A 21,680-nucleotide genomic window follows, 5' to 3' on the forward strand; every position below is an offset into this window, starting at 1 on the left:
TAGTGTGCCTATCAGAGGTTACTATGCTAGACAAAAAAGGTATAAATGTATTAAGATATAATAATTACTGGAGTAGCACATTTCTGAATGAAGAAAAGATATGTAAATGTATGCACAATGCAATGTGAAAATCATTATCAAAAGCATTATGCACAAAGTGTTCACTAAGTTCCTTTCTTATATAGTAAAATAGGAGTCAAGAAGATGTTTGGAAATTTCACTCAAAGTGAAATGTTATTTCATATGAGCTCCATGGTTAGATATGCTGTGTTGTCCCATGTAGTAGCCATTAGCCAAATGTGGCTATTCAAATTAAAATTATTTAAAATTAAATAAAATTAAAAATTAATTTCCTCAGTTGCATAAGTCACATTTCAACCTTCAATAGCTTCATGTGGTAACGATTACCATATTTGACAACTTGGGTTATAGAACAGTTCCATTACCATAGAAAGTTTTCTTGGGCAGTGTGGGCATAGTACAACTACTTTATTTATCAACTCAAAAATTTTATAAAAGTTTGTATTTAAGTGATGCTTTCTAATTATTTATCCCCAAAAGGCAATGATCTTTTTGGAAAACAGTTGTGTTCCAAATTAAAATTTCAAAATATCAAGCTATATGTGAAAGGCCAATTTCTGGTTTCAAGTAGAATGCTGTGTACTATTTCCTAAAGAAGTCATGCAAGTGAGTTAGTTGATTTCCAGTAATGTCTTGCTCATCACTGAATTCTTAGTACCTATCAAGGTGTCTGATACAGACAAGTAGAAAAAAAAATATTTATTGAATGTTAAATAGATAAATTTAATGGATAAATAAATGAATGCTTTCTTTTTTCTTCTCTGAGAGGTAGTCAAACGAATAGAAGCAGGGTTTGCCTGCAAATAAAGAGATCACTTATGCTGTGAGCTTTCTTTCTCTTTTTGTTCACCATGTCCAGGTAAGGAATATAATATTTAAATTTAAAAATGAAATGAAATCTTAAAGATAATTTGAATAGACCTTGAAGATAATACAGTTAATCACCTTATTTTTTTTTTTTTTTAACAGATGTTGGCAAAAGTACTGTTATAGGCAAGTTCACACAGCTAATTAATAACAGATCAGGACTGGAATATAGGGTATCAGAGGAAATAAGTATCATTTCTTTAATTGTTATAATTCAATATAAAACACCACTTTAAGGTATGACAGAGTATTTGTATTGCATTTTGAGAGATCGTTTGGCACCACAGAGATCAAGATTGCAGAAATGATGGAGTGGCCCAGTGAAATATTTTATTCCAAGATAAAGATTTGTGATGCATCAGAAAGTAATGTTCCACTCAAATTTGTGAAAACATTCAGGGTCATATTAGGACAGTTACTTACAACAGGAAAAATGTTTAAATAATCAGTTTATGATAACAGTAGGGAATTATGGATACAAAATATACCATAGCATCTTATTTCTTTACACTTATTTTTTGTACATTTTAAAAATATTCTGATTTTAATGTTGATATGCATAATAATTTATTCTTTTTGTTTATGGTGTGAAAAGGTGAATTACTCTCAGCCAACTTAATTTATGATACAAGTTAATCACATGTTCATAACTGAGGTTTACACCTCAGTTAGTGAGAGTGATACATAATTATAAACACAGTATCTAAGAGGAAATAAATTTGGCTTATGATCCTAAACTTATAAAATGAGCATAACTGTTTCTAAGGAATAAAAAGTATCATTCTTCCGCTTTGAGTACGTGATCAAAACCCAGAATGTTGAGAACTATGATGGTATCATGGCAAGGTAAGCCATCTGAACATCAAGAAATGCTGTTGGGCATGTTCAATAGGGAAAGCTTTGACCTCTAACAATATCTGGTACTGATGTTTCCTCCCTGTGGAACCAAGAAGACCAGGAAGTGACCAGAACCTGGGCATGTTGTTTTTATATTCAGGCAATTACTGCTTGGAATAAAGATGTCTGTTTTGAAGTTGGGTTGGGTAATTACAATGAGAGACAATACAAAGGACTAGCTATTCATTATGAAGCAACAATGGAAGAGAACTAGGAAATTCTAGATAGCAAGTTGTATCAATTGGAGATTGATTTATACAGGGAAGGGGAAAAAAGTGAGGCACGGGTCCCACTGGTATTTCTATGAAATCAACATGTCATCAAATAAGCATCTTCTGCCCAATGTGGAGCACCGAGTTACGTCATAATGAACTACAAGCAGAAGCATATCATCTACACTCCCATATATATTTTTTGACATTATGATTCAACGTTCAGTATCCTCTTGCTTAAGGATTTTTCCAACAGTGAGAAATGAACACAGCGATAATTTCTCTAATAAATAATTCATTCCCTTGGATGCTTTAGATTGCTAACTAATGGAAAATTATAGTATGTGATATGGGTGGGTTCCCATATTTCCAAATATTAATTAGAGTATGTTGCAATCTTATAGAAAATACACTGATGACATTAAATTTTCTGAGATTTTTCCAAAAGGAAAATTTACCAACAACGCCAGTGTAACCTTAGCATCACTCCACACTGGCCCTACTCTGTTAACAGGATGTTGAGTCACTTTGTAGGTATGACAGAACCAAAACAGCAAGTCATGTAGCCTAGGCATGCTCAATAGAGAAAGGTTTGACCTCCAACAATACCCAGAACTGACGTTTCCTTCCCCTGGAACCAAGAAGACCAGGACATGACCAGAACCTGAATGCTGGAACCCTTTCAGAAGTGAGGGGTCTGTTGGCCAGCAATATTGGGTGTTAAAGTCTACCTCAACATACCTTACTATAAATGGTCAAATTTGAAGCCCTCTAATCAGACCCTGCCAAGCCAACATTCCTAATGCTTTCCCTTGTTTTCTGACCCCTTAAAACTTGCCCCGTACCCCAAATCAGGGAGACAGATTTGAGCCACACGTCCCATCTCCTTGCTGCCAAGCATCTCAATAGAGCCTTTGCTTTCTCAAAAGCTGGTACCATAGTGTCAGCTTCTATGTGTGTTTGGAAGTGAACCCGTTGCTCAGTAAGACCAATAGAAGTGATATGCTAGGAACCCCTTTGGTGTGACATCTTAAATGACATACTGTTTTCATCCAATTAAATATGTAAATTTTAGCAATCAATATGAATTCATTTAATGGGTTTTTATCTCTGAGTATAGGAAATTTTATTTTGGACTTTTGAAGGTAGATTTTACCTTCAAAAGGTTTATTTTTGCATGTTTATTGTTTTCTATGTGGGAAATGAGGATATTTATTAGCCTTATTCATTTCATAGATAGAATTCTGCTCAAGGATGTTATTAAAATGTTGTCTGTTTCAACCTTTATTCTAACTTTTTGTCTCCTTACAACTCTTAAACCTTATGGAAAAGGGACTGAGCCCTTAACCTGTGGCACCTGATGCTAACTTCAGGTAGCTAGTGTCAGAATTGAGTTGAATTAGAGGACACCCAGCTGGTATTCTCTGGAGAATCTTCTGGATATTGCTTGGTGGGTGTATAAGGAGAAAACCCCACACATTTTGGTGACCAGAAGCCAGAGGAATATTCTGTGTTAATTGTTGTGTGAGAGTAGGAAGAGCATTTTGGTTTGTTTTATTTATCCATGTAGTTATCTCAATTTCAATGAACTTACAGAGCATGGTTTGCTCATGGGTAACCTTATGAACTTGAAATTTGTTTCGTTAGAATTATTTTTTTTCCCAGAGTCAAGATATAAATACTGATAATACACATCAACCGTTTTCTGATTTTAGCAACGTTAGAGAACAAAATATTTTGCTAAATCACATAAGTTACAGAAGGTCATTTCACATTGAAAATTAGAGTTTTCAGAAATTACTGATGTAGATGAAGAATCAAAACTTACCTCTATCTGTGTCGTACAGGAAGACGAAACAGTTCCATTCATAGTGATCTAGCAGACTCAACAGTGCTCCTCGTAACGAAGGCCTTAGTTGCAGCACAAACTGGCTCTCCCCCTCAGTAGGAAAACTCGGTGTGATGAGGGAGATATGTAAGGCGCTGCAGAATGAGGTCAAGGTATGTACTGACCTCTTATCATAGAGTCCAAAAATGGCAAATACTCCTCTAGAATACTGGGAACAGACTGAAACAGAGAGAGAGAGAGAGAGAGAGAGAGAGAGAAACACCCATAAATTATTAGCACACTCAAATACTTGACTGTATAGTCTAGATTCTATGAAATTAAAAGATAAGAATCACTGAATCATTGATATGTTAGGAATGTAAGATAAACAGACTGAAAGTGGTAGGCAATTAATTGTACAATTAATTAATGAATTCTTGAGCTTGTACTCAAAGCCCAATATTGAATGAAGCTGATTTGAATTAGAGTCCTATATCAAGAAGCCAATTTGAATTAAAGGGAAATTTGACTAAAATAAAGTAACATATGGCCTTCCATGATAATGTGGCAAATCCTATGCTGGAGACTTTTAGATGTGATAAATCTATTTTTTTTCTGTATTTTTTCCTTATATGAAAAAATATGATAATGTACTTTTGAAATTTTTGAGTATTAACTGAAGGAACATTTAAATCACCTTGGTATGCCCTCCTGCCTAAGCTGTATGTATATCTTTTCTATTCTTGAATTGGATTACAGGTTTTACTGGGCCTAAATGTTTACCTTTGTGTATGTGTGTGTGTGCAGTGGCAGTTTCATTTTTAATCAAAATCTTAGAGTTCTCTTGAATCATGTTTGAAAACAGAAGTTAGACCATCTAGAAAGTCATTCTTGGGGTATCCGAGAGGCTTAGTGAATTGGGGCCAGCTGCATAGCTTCTAGGGAGGCCATAAAGCTAGGATAAAACACTTCCAAAACCCAATAGAACCAAAACTATCTGAGGTAAGAGGACCTCAGGGAAACAGGTGCATAGCCCACCATGTCTTTCCTTCCTAGTTGCTACAAGGATGATGAAACAACATCATAAAGAGAAAAAGATTGTTCTCAAAATTCATTTGCAATCATATTTTGATCACTTGGTTAATATGACTGGCTAGGTAAAAATACAAGGATTTTAATTTGTTTGCAAATTTTGCAGTTTTCTCCCTATATCTTAGTGTCAATTCTATCCTAGTCTTGCCCATTTGAATATGGGCTCTGGTTTGTTAGTTGGGCTTTCATTTCTCATATGACATCACTTAGAAAAGGTCATAAAAAGATGACTAACAGCATTCATTTTCTGTTAACTGTTATTCTCTTCTGTTAGAATTACCTTGCTTAGAATCTATCTTCAACGTCAAGAGGCACAATAAATAAGAACAAAAGAAACAGCTCCAGGGTTTATTGAATTATCTTATTATGATTCACAATCTTTTAAAACCCAGTATTGTGAAATAGAGATACAAATGTTACTAAGATAATCTTTTCAAGAGCCTATTAATGCTTTAACAAAATAAAATCTAATTTCTTTGTATCACAATGAACTACTCCTAAGTTAAATACCTCTAGATTATCCAATACTCTAGACTTCTTAATGAATTTAGCAATGAAAATTAGTAGCTAAAATCAGAAAACATAAAAATTTTACAGCCCTAAACACTTCTTAAACCAGCCAAAGAGAAATAGGACTGTTAGCCATACATGAAAAATTGTAAGAACTGGGAATTCAAGCAGGCTTGCTTTATGGTATAAACAAGAACGGAGTGTCCCCTAGTGCAGGTGCGTGTCCTCTAAACATAAATTAGAAAAAGTCACCCATGTTTGGATTAGAAATCAGACCCTATCCTCATAAATGTTCCACCAAGGCTTTGGATGAATGTATTTAAGTGCTGCACATTTAAAGCATAACCTGGCATTATTTGGCTCTTTTGTGTTTTCATATATTTTGTTTTCCTAATTTTCATGCCAATCAAGGGCCAATTCTTCATCTTTATTTTACTCTACTAAAAAAAAAAATAAAGTTGAAAAGCTTCAGAATTCAAATCTAAGATCCTGGCTTTCAGCTTGGTGCTGAAACTACACACAAATTTTATATTTGTTCACGAAAATGTAAGTAAAGATGATTTGCAAGTCATGTACCTTAACTTACTTTTTTTAGGAACTCATAAATTTATGTAGCTTTGCATAAGAACCTTTTGTGAGATAGTGTTGAGTGGACAGTGCTGGACCCCTTCTCCTGGTGCCCCTCTCCTCCACCAAAAAAAAAAAAAAAAAAAAAAAATCCAAGAGCACTTCTGCTTTCATCTATTTCAAATATTGAGTGATTGTCTATATAAAATTTTATGTGCAAAAAATATTACACTACTAAAGTTCAAAAACAACTAATATACAAAGTCCCTCTACTACTTATTTCTATTATACTGTTTTCTTCAATGTAATCATTATGACTTTCTACTTTTCTGGTATTATGTTATTTATTAATAACATTTAATTTATTCTACTGGGACTCCATAAACAATATTTTCTAATATTTCATCATCTCCTATTTGCCTTCATTAATTTTCATCATCATACATAGCTTTTCTTTCTCTCTTTTTCATAGCTGTCTGTCATTCTGCCTCTATTCTTATGTACTTATTTTGAAACTACAGCAAGTCTCAGACTAATAACTTTGCTTCTGGATGTATTCTGTCACTCACATTTTACTTTCTCTTTGCAGACTTATAGTTGTGGTACTATTCTTGTGAACCTTTTTTTTTCCTATTTAATCTAGATCATAGTCTTGGTAGGTAAAAGTTATTGCGTTTTCTGTGCATGAGGACAGATTGTCAGTCAAATGTTTAATGTTATTATCTTTGCGTGATACCTTGGACAGTATTTTATTTGGTCCAATAGATTCAAATTTTAAAATATAATTATTTCAATATTTAGTATAATAATCTAGCTTTGGAAACAACCTTAAATCAAAATTTTGCTTTGTATTTCAGGATATCTATTATTGCTTAGCATACAAATAATTATTCAAACAATGGAACTTCTTAGACCATATAAATGCAAACATAAATTAATGAGAGTAAACTAAGCTGAATATGAATGTGTTCCGAATACATAAAAGAGAAAAACTGAATTTTAATGTTTTCAAAAAATGTCAACATAAACAAAGATTAATGCTTAATCACTAAATAGATGAAATAATATTATATTGATATATATTTTTGTATATAAACACTAATCAGAATAAGACTTCAGAATATGAAAATCCAGTCATAATTTTCAGTGCATATTCTATATTCTGCTTCACTAATGAGATTCCCTGGACCATGTATTATGTAAATAAACATATACTGTAAACACATGGTAATAATCCATTCATCTGTTACCTGATGATGTCATTTAACTAAATATGTCTTCTCATCAATAATCACCTAGTTTCATTACAGATACCACAGTCTAGATGCCAAGCTATACCAAATTATTATATAATTTGTGATGATTTGTAGCCGTATATCACATAAAAATCAAAGGATGTGGTCTTAGCTCAGTGTTTCTCAAGTTGTAGGAAATAAATTCAAGAGATATACTGAATTTTACATTACCACAGCAGCAATGGTCACTCTTCCATCTATGGCCCTTCTGCTCCCATATTGCTGATTTTCTTCCTAAGACTACAACAGTGAGATAAGCTAAGAATAAATTTGGAACTAGGTCAAGTAGGACAAACAGAGATTGAACTCTGTAGGCCCTATTCCTGATTGTCATGGTTATGAGAGTCCTCTTCACATCAGTGATATTTTACTAATACAAATAGTGTAAATGATAATCAGAACAACATATGAACAAGCAATGACATTTTGCAGATAAGCATGTTGGAGATGAGGCCACTATACTTCGCAGGAGTTTGAGATGAGTTTATGTACCAGACAGAAGTGAACTTATGAGGATTGTGAATTAATGGCATTGTGCTGGGTATGTTGGCTTGGTGTTGCAGTTCTGTTGTTTCTTCCCTCTCATAGATTAGTCAGTGTAAACATAGTAGATGTTTTGTGCTTATCTGCTACCTCACCTGTTCTACCAGGTGGCCATTACTACATGGGTAGAAATCCAAGAACTAACACATTATCCTTCTCTGATAGCTTTGGCAAACTGGCTCAGGTTGTTAGAATTTGTGAAAGTCTGTTGCCATGAATAATTTTCCTAATTATTGCTGCCACCAAGACGGATTAGGATACGTAGGCAGAAGATTAGAAAAAAAGAAATAACAACAGAAAATCTCACAAGGGAGAGGAGGCAAGATGGCTGACTAGAGACATTGGTCACCAGATTGTCTCAGCAAGAAGAAAAAGTTTTAGGTGAAAAAAACATAGCCCAGGTATAATTCTGAGGGAAAAGTACCAGAACCTACCAGAGATTCCATGGGAAGAAGTTGTGGAGCAGAACAAGAAGGAGTAAGATTTCAGCAGAGATCAACTTCCAAGGAATTTGGAGCCTCATGGAAAGGGTAAGTGGGGGTGTTTGTTTTTCCTCCTCTTATATCTCTGGCAGATTGTAGGCTCCGGAATTGTTGGAGAGCTTCTCTATCCTCACGAGCCCAAAAGTTGCTACCACCAGTGAACTGGGAGCTTGTTGAGAACAGAGCACTAGGCTGCCAGGCCCCTCAGGGTTGCTCTTCCTCACCACAGACCCAAGCCAAGTTGGCGGGCACCATACTGCTTTTCAAACCACTTTGTGCCTTTGTCCTGCCTAGGGAGCCTCAGCCCTTCAGTTTTCTTGTCACTGAACCCCATACAAACATTTCCCAACATCTTCCCAGATTGCAGTGGTCACAGAGGGCCAGTGGGTCCCAGGGGAACTGTGTGATCCTAGACCTTGGACATTCAGGGTGGGCTGCCTTCAATGGAGAGGAGAGTGCAGCAAGCCAAGAGAGCTCAACAGGACAAAGAAGACCAGAGTGCCAGCTCTCCTGCATTCAGACTCTTCTCCTTCTCCTCCCCTCTCCCACCCACAGCTGCTGATGCAGCCATGGTACTTCCTAGGTGAGTCAGCATGGATGCCCCAAGGGAGGATTAAGCAGGGTCTCTCAGGAGCCACTGCTTCCCCTCTGTTGATGTGCCCACCACACCGAGTCTTCCACAAAGAGTGGGTCTCATGCCTTTCCTTTTAAATACCTGCAGAGGACCAAGGGGTGCTCAGACTGTGAGCTCCCTGCCTGCCAGCCTTCCCTCGTGCTATTCACTTGGCTGCTCCAGCAAAGGTGGACATACTATAAAGCAAAGGTAAATTAAGCCTGCTTGAGCACTACTTGACCATCTCAAGAACAGCACACTTCTCCCTGGCACAGTCAGGGATTAAACTTGGAGGATTAGAGGACAGGCCTGCAGGCTCGATCCTGTACTCCTAAGACTTGTTTGTGTTGCTTGAGGGGCATAGAGAGGATATCTGTGAACTAATCTTGGGAGGAGAGGGAGCCCATGCAGGCAGAACTAACAAGAGAGTGCAGTATGGGTCTGATCCACAGAACATTCCTGGGGCATCCCTCTCCCTACAGAAAAGCAGTACATTCAGACTGGGGAGGGATCTTGGGAAGAGAAGCTCCCAGTCCGTGGAGGCAATGATTGTGAGTTCAGCTAGTTTGGGCTGCTGCTTGTGGCCAGACACCAGGAGGAGATCTGTGGGGCAAGGGAAAAGGGAGAATAGCAAAATCCACTCCCATCTGCCAGACTGTGAATCCCAGACTGCCCCTCTCTCCAAACAGACATTTTGGCTTGGTGAGGCCACTTCAGGCAGTCCCTGGTGGTTTTCTCCAGCAGCCTGGGAGCTGACTCTTGAGACCTGCTAAAACAGCTCTTGTGCCCCGCTTTGTGAAGCTTGAATACAGGCTCACCAGAAACAGCCCCCTGCCCCAGCCTCACTCCTCCACCTGCCTTGGCTGTGGTGAAGCACAAGAAGGGGTCTCTGGGAGCTTCAGGGTCCCACACACCACCTGGGGCATGTGAGTGCTACTACTGATTGACTGGGGCCAGGCACAGGTCCCAAAAAACTCCCCTGCAGCTGGCTGTTTCCTGTAAGTGCCACCCACTGGCAAGGAGAACAGCTTGTAGTGCCCATTACAGCATTTACTGATTTAATAACATACGGTTTAGCTGACTCTTACTGACTTAGAGATTAAACTGGGCATCCCAATATAATTCATGCCATTAAGGAGGCCATGGGTCTGGGAAAAGAGAAAGGCTTTCAAAGAACTCTATTTTCCCTTGTCAACAAAAGACAAGGGAATCTGCCTTGCACATAGTACACTACCACTACAACCTACAAATAACTAGCAATTGAGAAAACCACCACATTAAGGATATCTATAACCACGGTATCCTTCCAGATCCTAGACCCCCATCAGAGTACCCACAGACAAAGTCAAATATCCTTACCCAACATATGCTACAGGCACACCCTTAGGAGTGTGTGTGTGTGCGCATGTGTTTGTGGGCAAAGTCCCATTTAACAAAAGGAAATCCAAAAACAAGAAGTGTCAGCTGTTCCAGATGAAAAGTAATCAGCACAAGAATACAAGAATTCCAGAAGTATGAAAAATAAGAGTGAAAGGACCCCTCCCAAAAGAGCACACCAGCTGTCTAACAATCAATCTCAACCAAAATGAAAATACAAAAATAACAGATAAAAAATTGAAAATATAGATTATAAGGAAGCTTAATGAGATCCAAGAGAAAATGGAAAACCAACTCAAAGAAACCAGAAAAATAATTCAGGAAATGAATAAAAAAATTACTAAAGAGATAGGTATACTAAAGAAAGAACAAATAGAACTTTTGGATATGAGAAATTCACTTAGGAAAATATAAAATACAGTGAAAAGTTTTAAGAATAGAGTAGACCAAGCAGAAGAAGGAATTTCAGAGCTTGAAGATAACTGTTTCGAATTAACATAGACAGTCTAATATAAGGAACTAAGAATCAAGAGGAACAAACAAAATATACAATAAATATGGGATTATGTAAAATGGCCAAATATAAGAATGATAGATATCCTTGAGGTGAAGAAGAAAAAGATAAAAGCCTGAAAACCTTACTGAGAAAAACTTCCCTGGTCTTCCTATAGATATAAACATCCAGATAAAGGAAGCTCAATAAACATTCAGGAGATTCTTTGCAAAAAGGGTATCACCAAGACATAATATCATCCAACTGGCCAATATTAACATAAAGGAGGAATTCTTATGAACCATGAGGTGAAAACGTCAAGTAACATACAAAGGAAAACCCATCAGACTAACAGTGGACTTCTCAACAGAAACCTTATAAGCCAAAAGGGAATGGGGTCTTATTAGTCTCTTTAAACAGAATAACTGCCAAGCAGGGATTTTGTACCCTGCAAAATTAAGATTCAAAAATGAAGGAGAAATAAAGTGTTTCCCAGACAAGTGAACACTAACGGAATTTGTCACCACTAGACCTGCCATACAAGAAATGCTTAAAAGCATTCTTTACATGAAATAGAACAATCAATACCAACAATGAAAAAACACCAAAAAGGTAAAGCTCACAGATCTTATTAAAAAGTAACACAAAAGAGAGAACAAACCAACTAGGTAACAATCAATATTATGATCAGAACAGTACCTCACATATCAAAACTAATATTGAATGTGAGTGGTGTTCATATCCCCTTAAAAGATGTAGACTGGCTGAAAGGATTTTTTAAAAAGGACAATCTAAATATATACTGTCTCCAAGGAACCCATTTAACAGGCAAAGATTCTCATAGATTCAAGGTAAAGGGGTGGGAAAAAAATTTTCATGCAAATGGAAACCAAAAGTATGCAGAAGTAGTTATTCTCATATCAGATAAAATAGTCTTTAGACGAACAATGGTAAAAAAAAAAAAAGACAAAGATGGTCATTATATAATGATAAAGGGCTCGATTCAACAAGTATGTATAACAATCCTACGTATACATGCACCTAACATAGGAGCTCCCAGATTCATAAAAATATTCTATTAGAGCTAAGGAAAGAAATAAACAGCAACATCACAATAGTTAGGAACTTCAACACTTCACCAAATGAACTAGACAGATCATCAAGGCAGAAATTAACCAATAAACACTGGACTTAAAGAGGACTCTAAAACAAGTGGACCTAACAGACATCTAGAGAACATTCTATGTAAAAAGTACAGCCTATACATTTATTCTCATCACCACATGGGACATTTTCTAAGATAGACCCAATGTTAGGCCACAAAACTGGTCTCAGCAAATTTAGAAAAATTGAAATCATACCATGTATCTTCTCAGACAACAGTGGAATAAAAGTAGGAATCAATTCCAATAGGAACTCTCACAACTACACAATTACATAGAAATTAAATACTCTGCTTCTAAATGATCCTTGGTTTGTTGATGAAATGAAGATGGTAAGAAACTTTGATTTGAACCACAAAGGAGATACGTTTCAAAATCTATAGAATACAGAAAAAGCAGTGCTAAGGGGAAAGTTCATAGCCTTATATGCTCACATAAAAAGGCAGAAAGATCACAAATTAAAAGCCTAAGTCAAACCTCAAGAAAGTAGACAAAGAAGAACAAAGCAAACTCAAAGCCAACAGAAAGAAAGAAATAATAAAGCTCAGAGCAGAACTAAATAAATGGAAATAAAAAATCAATACAAAGGATCAATGAAACAAAAAGTTGATTCTTTGAGAAGATAAACAGAATTGATAGACCACTAGCTACATTGGCCAGAAATGGAAGAGAAATGACTCAAATAAGCTTAATCACAAATGAAAACAGAGACATTACAATTGATACCACAGAAATGCAAAATATCATCTGTGACTACTACAAAAACCTCTATGGACATAAACTAAAAGATCTAGAGGAAATGGGGAAATTTTTGGAAACACATAACCTCCTAAGGCTGAATTGGGAAGAAACAGGAATCCTGAACATACCAATAAGGAGTAGCAACATTGGAACAGTAAAAAACAAATCGCCTAATGGAAAAGAGCCCTGGCCCAGATGGATTCACAGTCCAATTCTACCAGAACTATGGAGAATAACTGGCACCCATTCTACTGAAACTGTTCCATAATATCAAGAAGGAAGGAACCCTCCCTAACTCATTGAATGAGCAAGTATCACCTGGATACCAAAGCCAGAAAAGGACATAAGAAAAAAGAAAACTACAGACCAATATCCCTCATAAAGATAAATGCAAAAATTCTCAACAAAATGCTAGCAAACCAAATTCAACAGCACATCAAAAAGATAATCCATCCCAAGGATGCAAAAATTTTCAGTATACATAAATCAATAAATGTGATTCACCACATAAACAGAAGTAAAAACAAAGACCATATGATCATCTCAATAGGTGTAAATAAAAGCACTCAATAAAATCCAACACTCATTCATGATAAAAACCATTAACAAACTAGGCATAGAAGCAACATACCTCAAAGTAATAAAAACTATATATGACAAACCCACAACCAACATCATACTGAATGGGGAAAACTTGAAAGCATTTCCTCTAAGAACTGGAACAAGACAAGTATGGCCACTGTCACCATTTATATTCAACATAGTATTAGAAGTCTATGCCAGATCAATCAGGCAAGAGAAAGAAATAAAGGACATCCACATTGGGAAAGAGGATATGTTTGCTGATGATATGATCTTGCATCTTAAAAACCCTAAAGACTCCACCACAAGACTCCTAGAATTGATAAATCAATTCAACAAAGTCTCAGGTTATAAAATCAATGTGTACAAATTAGTAATATTTCTATGTATTAATAACAGTGAAGTGGAAAGTCAAATCAAGAACTCAATAACATTTACAATAGCTTCAAAGAAAAGGAAATACCTAGAAATATACTTAACCAAGGAAATGAAAGGTCTTTATAAGGAGAACAAAAAAAAAACTGATAAAAGAAATCATAGATAATATAAACAAATGGACAAACATCTCATGCTCATGGATTGGAGGAATCAACACTGTTAAAATGTCTATACTGCCCAAAATGATTTATAGATTCAACACAATTCCTATCAAAATACCAATGGCAGTTTTCATAGCTCTAGAAAGAATAATCATAAACTTCATATGGAACCAAAAAGGAATCTGAATAACAAAGCAATCTTAAGCAAAAAGAACAAATCTGCAGGCATCACATTACCTGTCTTCAAATTATACTACAAGGCTATAGTAATAAAAACAGCATGGTACTGGTATAAAGGTAGAGACATAGAGCAATGTAACAGAATGGGGAACACAGAAATAAACCCACATGGCTACATCCAACTGATTTTCAACAAAGCAGACAAAGACATACACTGGGGAAAGGATGCTTTATTTAATAAATGGTGCTCAGAAATTAGATTGTCATATGCAGAAGAATGAAACAGGATCCCTATCTCTCACTATATACAAAAATTAACTTAAGATGGATTAAAGACCTAAATATAAGACCCGAAACCATAAAAATTCTGGAAGAAACCATAGGAAGATCTCTTCTAGACATTGGCCTAGGCTAAAAGTTAATGACTAAGACCACAAAGACAAAGATAGCAACAACAAAAATAAATAAATCAGGCCTTAATTAAATTAAAATGTTCTGACAGCAAAGGAAATAATCAACAGGGTAAATAGACAACCTATAAGAATGGCAGAAACTATTTACAGACTATATATCTGATGTAGGACTAATATATAGAATCTACAAATACTCAAATCAGAAAAATAAAGCCAAACAACCCCATTAAAAAGTGGGCAGAAGACATGAACAGAGTTTTTTCAAAAGAAGATAGACAAATGGCCAACAGACATATGAAAAAATGCTCAACATCACTAATTGTCAGGGAAATGCAACTTAAAACCATAATGAGATACCACCTTACCCTTATCAGAATGGCCTTTGTTAAAAAAAACAAAAACAAAAACAAATACAATAAAGGTTGGCATGAATGGACAAAAAGGGAATGCCTATGCATTGTTGGTGGGACTGTAAATTAGTACAGCCTCTATGGAAAACAATGTGGAGATTCCTCCAGGAACTAAAAGTAGCCCTACCATTCAATCCAGCAATCCCTCTACTGGGTATCTACCCAAAAGAAAAGAAGGTATTATATCAAAAAACACCTGTACCCAAATGTTTACCACAGCACAATTCACAATTTTCAAGATACGGAATCAACCTATGTGCTATCAATTGATGAATGGATAAAGTAATTAGTGTATACACACACACACACATACACACACACACACACACACCCTGGAGTACTACTCAGACAAAAAAAAGAATGATCTCTTCTCATTTGCAGCAATTTGGGTGGAGCTGAAGAACATTATCCTAAGTAAAGTATCTCAGGAATGGGAAAACAAACATCATATATTCTCACTAATAAGTAGGAGCTAAATGATGGGTACAATGGTTATAAAGTGTTGTAAATGACATTGAGAACTAAGAAAGGGGATATTGGAGAGGGATAATGGATAAAAACTTACCTATCTGGTACAATGAACACTATTCTGGTGATAGGTACACCAAAAGCCCTGCCTTCAGCATTATACAATTCATCTATGTAACAAGAACAGTCATAATTCCTAATATTTTGAAATAAAAATTATTAAAAACATTTAAAAGGTAAAAAAAAAATATTGACTGCTAGTGTAAGTTTTTATTCTCCAATAGGATTGGAATATATTCATATCATGAAAATTACAAATATTTTCCAATTTATCTTATATTTTAATCTCTACCTATCCATTTCAGAGCCCTGAGAAAATGGGTCAGTGATAACTATTGTATCAATATATCATATGTTCAAATTAATGTATGTGACTCTTCAGATAAAGATTGCAATTAAATAAATACATATCCATTTATATAGACATTTACATTTTACAAAGAACATTCACATATATAACCTTTTTTATTATTATTATTTTATTTTAACTTATTATTCACATTTTGTAAAAAAATAAAATTTTAGTTATTACTTAGGTCAAGAAAAGAAAGGTTACAGAAATTTATCTAACATTTCTAATTTTTCTCTTTGAAACTTCTATTTACTTCCTGTTTAGTCAGCTAGATTAGCATACAGAATATTTTCAAAAAGTTTTTCTTGTATTAAAAGGCTTAGTAACTTACTTCCTTTTTGAAAGTTACTGTATCCATAGCAACAGAAACATGATTGGAATTTGCAACTGGAAAATGTGCCACTATGATGGATTGGATAACAGCTAGAATTACTGTGAGGAAGCAGACCCAGAATTAACAGTGTAACATGGCATGTGAGCACATTGGGCTTGAATAATGGAAACAGAGTCTAACAGGTAAGAAAAAGCTACTAAAACTCTTCGAATTGTCTTTTACATTATACTATTCGTATATGATGCATAGAGTGTGTTTGTCTACATGTTACCATTTTTTCTGAGCTAAGATAATAGAAGTTGTAAGTTTCCATAGTACATCTGCAGCAGGGATCACCAACTGGAAGCCCTGTATCTAGAGAAGATGAGCTTTATTTGTCTGTCACATTTTTTTTTTTTCAATTGAGTATGAATGCTTTGAGGTGAGGTTTGTATGTCTCAGTAATCTGCAAGCCCCACCACCCGCTATTATTACTACTATAGCACTTCTGATACTTATGTTAAATGCCCAGGCTTGTAGGTATTTGAGTTTGGATAACTAATTTATGCATTTTATAACATAAACATAGGTGTTTCTTGGTTTGGGGTGAACTTTTTAAGGTAGTATGAAAAGTATGTTTGTTAATGTATTCTTCTTCTCACCAAATCCAAGTTGAAACAATGCATTACAAAAAAAGAAGTGGATTTAACCCTTCCACTCATGCTTTTATTCAACAAATGCTTATGTACTGGCTAGTTTATTTCAGTCACTGTGTTAAATACTTTGAATAAAGTACAATTAATATAGTATTCCCACTGAGATGTGTTTCACAGTCTAGTGGAAAAAATACAGATATAAACTGATACTTCAAGATGGTGAATACAATAAGAGAAAGACAGAGGGAATTAGGAAGCACAGGGATGTACTTGCCAGAGGATGCAAAGAAGGCTGACTAGGGGAAATGACATCTGTCCACAGAGATTAGGTTGAAAAATAGTGAGTAAAGATATATCCAATGAGTGGGATATTATAGTAGGCCAAGAAAGAGATAATGAAAGGGTAAATTAAGCAGATGTTGCCAGCATAGAATTTAGAGATCATATTTGGGAAATATTTAGGAGTTAAATAGGCAAAATCTAATAAATGATTGAATGAGGAGAATGAGGAAGGGAGGATGAAGAAGAGGAGGACTGAAGGATGTTTTTTTGTTTCTATCTTGGTTGAATGAGTGGATAGCTGTGGTATCACCTTGGGTGATAGCCTAGATAGGTTGAAAAGCTTTTTCTTAGATACTGTAGGAGAACTGGAGTTTTACACAGAAAACAATGGATTCTGGTTGGACATGTTGAATTTGAGGTGTCAGGTGTCTAGCAGGTAGTTGCACATAAGAATATGAAGTGGAGCAAGAAGGAATGGAAATATGGAAAGGAAATATGAAGATTTTGAAGGAAGTGGCTTTGAAAGTCAATATGAGATTCTTCAAGAAGAATATACAGTGCAACTCTGGTATGAGGATAGAACTGTGGGAAACAATCCATTTCAAAATTATAGCAGACATCAGACGAGTAGGAGACCGGGCAGATGAAATCCAAGAAGTATAATTTTTCAAGGAATGAATGCTCAAAATTATCAAATATACAGAGAAAGATTTTGCAAATTTGCCTTTGAAGATTTATTTTTAGAGGTCCATGAGTTGTCTGTGAGACTTTATAAAGTTGCTGTTAACATTTTAATGGTTATTTAAAAGTAGTGTATGCATATGCTGAGTCATCTAGATGACCTCCTTGAAATAGAGAAATGCCATGGGATTTCAGTGCCTGCATTTTTATTTTTGATTAAAATCACATTCAAACTATTTCAGGACAAGTGATATCTATAAATGTTAGGTAAACAAAAATGCATGCCAACTGCTCGAATAAAAACAGTGGTGAGAAGATGGAGTAATTTTATGGGCACCTGGTTTAGGTATGCAAAACACACACAAAAAACTCACTAACGCAATCAAAACGGTATGCACTTTTCAAATATTTATATGGAGACCGTGTCATAGCACATACTGACTTCTAAGAGATTATTAGCTATCTGAGTAATAATGAATTCTTATAATACATATTTCAGGTTCACCATCCCAGTAACAACTGGAGTAGATACCAATAAAATGTAGGTTTCAGTAATGATGTAATTCTAAATTTATCTTCAAAGGATTATGAATTTACATAGCACAAAGACAGAGTGTATATGTATATGTGTGTTCGTGTGTGTACATATATGTATATATATAGAGAGAGAGAGAGAGGGGGAGAGAGAGAGAGAGAGTCTCTGTTCTGTCTCCTAGAGTGCAGTGGCATCATCATAGCTCACAGCAACCTCAAACTCCTGGGCTCAAGCAATCCTCCTGCTTCAACCTTTTGAGTAGCTGGGACTACAGGTGCACACCACCATGCCTGCTATTTTTTTCTAGTTTTAGTGGAGACGGGGTCTCCCTCTTCCTCAGGCTGGTCTGCAACACCTGACCTCAAGTGATCCTCCCACCTCAGCCTCCCAGAGTGCTAGGATTATAGGCATGAGTCACCATGCTCAGCCTATAAATTTTTTTTTGATAGGAGAAATTTGAGCATATTTATAGGTTGAGGGAATGGAGCCAGTAGAAAGGGAGATAAGATACAGAAGAGAGAGGGGGTACCAATTAAGCAGGGCTCCAGAAAGACAGAATGCACAGGGTCAAGGGCAGATATAAGATTGACCTTAAATAGGATGTGCAGATGTATGGGGAGATACCTCATTCCATAAATTTCATGAATCAAAATATTAGGTAAGATATGTGTAGGTTTATAATTTTATAGTTGTACTGATTTGCAAGGCAAAGTTGTAGCAGTGACATTTGATAAGGGCATTTGAAAGTAGTACAAGTTTCAAATATTTGCATGGGGCAAGAGAGGAGACTGACCAAGAACACACGAAGTAGCTTATAGACTCCATTATGATAAGGGATCAGGCCTATTTTACCCACAGCGATGTCCAATACCACATATGTCACACAATAATTGGTACATAGTAAAGCCCTATAAAACCATATTGAATGAATAACAAAACAAGCAAAGCAAGTGACTTTCTTGTATGTGGTAAAAACACCTAAAATTTACTCTCAGCAAATTTTCAGTATATAATACAATATTATCAGCTGTAGTTCTCATGCTGTTTATAGACATCCTACATAACTGCAAGTTTGTACCCTTTAACCTATTTCTCCCCATTTTGTCCTCCTTCCTTCCTCTGGTGACCACCATTCTTGGTTCTTGACTGTAGTAACCATTTCGCTATGTATATGTATTTCAAAACATCATGTCGTACATCTTAAATATAAACAAAAAAAATAAATTAAATGAATGAATGAATGAATATTGACAGATGACAAGATCTGAAACTGTGAATTGGAAATGGCAACAATTTAGAAATTCATGATTTTCCTCACTTCATGGTGACCAAAGGTACTAATTATGAGGAGCTGATGTTTACCATTTTCCTTTTTCTTGAAACACACTCTTCTCTTGGCTTCCCCAACAAGCACACTTTCCTGGGTTGCCTCTTATCTGACAATTTATCCTCAGTTTCCTTCACTTGCATCTCCCCATATGACCAATATTTAAGTTTTGATATAGCACTTCTTCTACACTCTTTCTTTAGATAATCTCATCCATTTCTGTAACTTCAAATACCATCCATGTCCCATAGCTTCCATGATTAATATCTTGGAATATCTTGGACTGAAGAATCTTGTCCCTTTGTTCCCTATGGGCTTCTGAATTAAATATCAATATTTCCCTTGACATCACCCTTTGGTTGTCTATTTGACACCTAAAATATAGCTGGGTCAAAACAGAATGCTTCATTTATTCCCCCCAAACATTTTCTGTTTTCTCTTATCCCAATAGAAAGCATGCCATTTATCAAGACAGTCTTGATTCTTATCTTCCTTTTCTTTCCACATCTAAGTCATAAGCAAATCTTTATGACTTTACTTCCAAAATATCAAAACATATCTAAATCCATTCACTCCTCTATGTCTCCACTGTGCTATTTTCTTATCCAGTTGGCTACAAAAGTCTCCCATTTTTCCTACTTCTAGTTTTCTTCCTCCCTAATTACTCTCCACTGAGCAGAGAATATAAATAAGACTGCTTCTTTTCTCTGTTTAAAATTCCAGTGGCTTTCCATCTTATTTAGGATAATATTCATGTGATCTAAAAAGCTGTAATGATTTTGCTTTTACTAAACTCATCCACCATTACTCACTAAACTAAGCCACATCCATCCTCACTCACTAAACTCAGCCACACTCTCCCTTTTTCTATTCTTTAAACTTTCCTTCTCCTCCTACCTTACAGCCTCTGCACTAGCTGCTCTTCCCTGACTTCCCCATGGCTGGACTTTCCCAATTCTTTCTCAGCAAAAACATCACCGCTTCAGAGCTTCGGAGAGACTGTCTCTGACTCTTCGATGTACTGAGGCTCCCATAGATCCAGTCCCTCTCTACCACATCGCCTTGTTTTATTTTTTTGTAGCTCTTTATTTATTTATTTATTTATTTTATTTCATCTTATTATGGGAGATACAGAATTTCAGGTTACATATGTTGCCCATGTACCGCCTGTCCCCCCAAGTCAAAGCTCCAGGCGTGTCTGTTCCCCGGACAGCGCGCATTGCACTCTTTGTAGCTCTTATCACTATTTGAGATTATCTGATTTATTTGACTGCTTATTTATCTCTCTTTTCTCTTTGCTCTAGGATAATACGAGTTCCACAAGAAAGAGGTATCTTGACCATCTTGTTACGTGTGAAAGTGCTCAGTTAATATTTGCTGAAATCATGGTTTCTGGAGAAAGAAATAAGGAAGGGAGAGAAACTAAGAAGGTGTAGAATGACTGGCCCAATGCCATAAAAGTCTGCTTTCAGGTCGCTGAATTGACTCTGGCCATTGGAAGTTTCCATTTCTATAGTGAGTCCCTGCAATTTTCGCTTGGTCTCCAAGTGTGTTCTTCCTCCCCTTTCAACCATGCATTAACTCACCACTGGTTTTTAATTAAAGCTCAGTTTCTGAAAACTGGCAGCTATTAGGACACAAAAATTTAATGGTTCCTTGTGAGGAAAGCAATTATAATTATAGCTATGTATTAATTGTTTAACAATTTAAACTGAGATAATGAGATACTCTTCTCCTTCACAATTGATAAAAACATGTCTCCAAATTTTATACTTTTATCAGGTGATGTTATATTGTCATTGTCATACATTTAATTTTCACTACTTAGAATGTGTTGGGGCTGCCAGTGCATCCAGCAGCACAGAGACTGGAGTTGCGTGTGAAGCTCTATAAATTGGCCCCCCGCTTTCCGCTGCACGGTCCCTGGCCCTGGACTGCTCTCATTACTGTTTTCTACTCTATATTTACATAATTCTTACCTGTTAATTTTAAGAATCCTGCTATTTATCTTTCTTTTAAAATAAATCTTTTTACCCATCTGGATTTTAAAAATAATTTCTCTTACTAACAGCTCATTTGAAAACTTTACAAAGGCAGGCAGTATTGGTTAAGGATCTTCCT

General features: G+C 35.8%; 1 protein-coding gene across 5 annotated transcripts in view; it reads right to left on the bottom strand.

Annotated features, from left to right (window-relative positions):
• GRIA4 (glutamate ionotropic receptor AMPA type subunit 4) overlaps positions 1-21,680 on the bottom strand; it is a 353,850-nt gene that overhangs the window by 219,141 nt on the left and 113,029 nt on the right. For all 5 annotated transcript variants that reach the window (XR_011233664.1, XM_069468990.1, XM_069468992.1 and 2 more), the window contains one exon: positions 3,886-4,125. Coding sequence is in view for 4 of the 5 variants with exons in the window: in XM_069468990.1 (XP_069325091.1) it covers positions 3,886-4,125 (240 nt within the window). In the remaining variant the exon portion in view is untranslated. The remainder of the gene's footprint in view (positions 1-3,885; positions 4,126-21,680) is intronic.

The sequence above is a fragment of the Eulemur rufifrons genome, chromosome 6 (assembly GCF_041146395.1).
Source record: "Eulemur rufifrons isolate Redbay chromosome 6, OSU_ERuf_1, whole genome shotgun sequence".
Taxonomy (NCBI): Eukaryota; Metazoa; Chordata; class Mammalia; order Primates; family Lemuridae; genus Eulemur; species Eulemur rufifrons.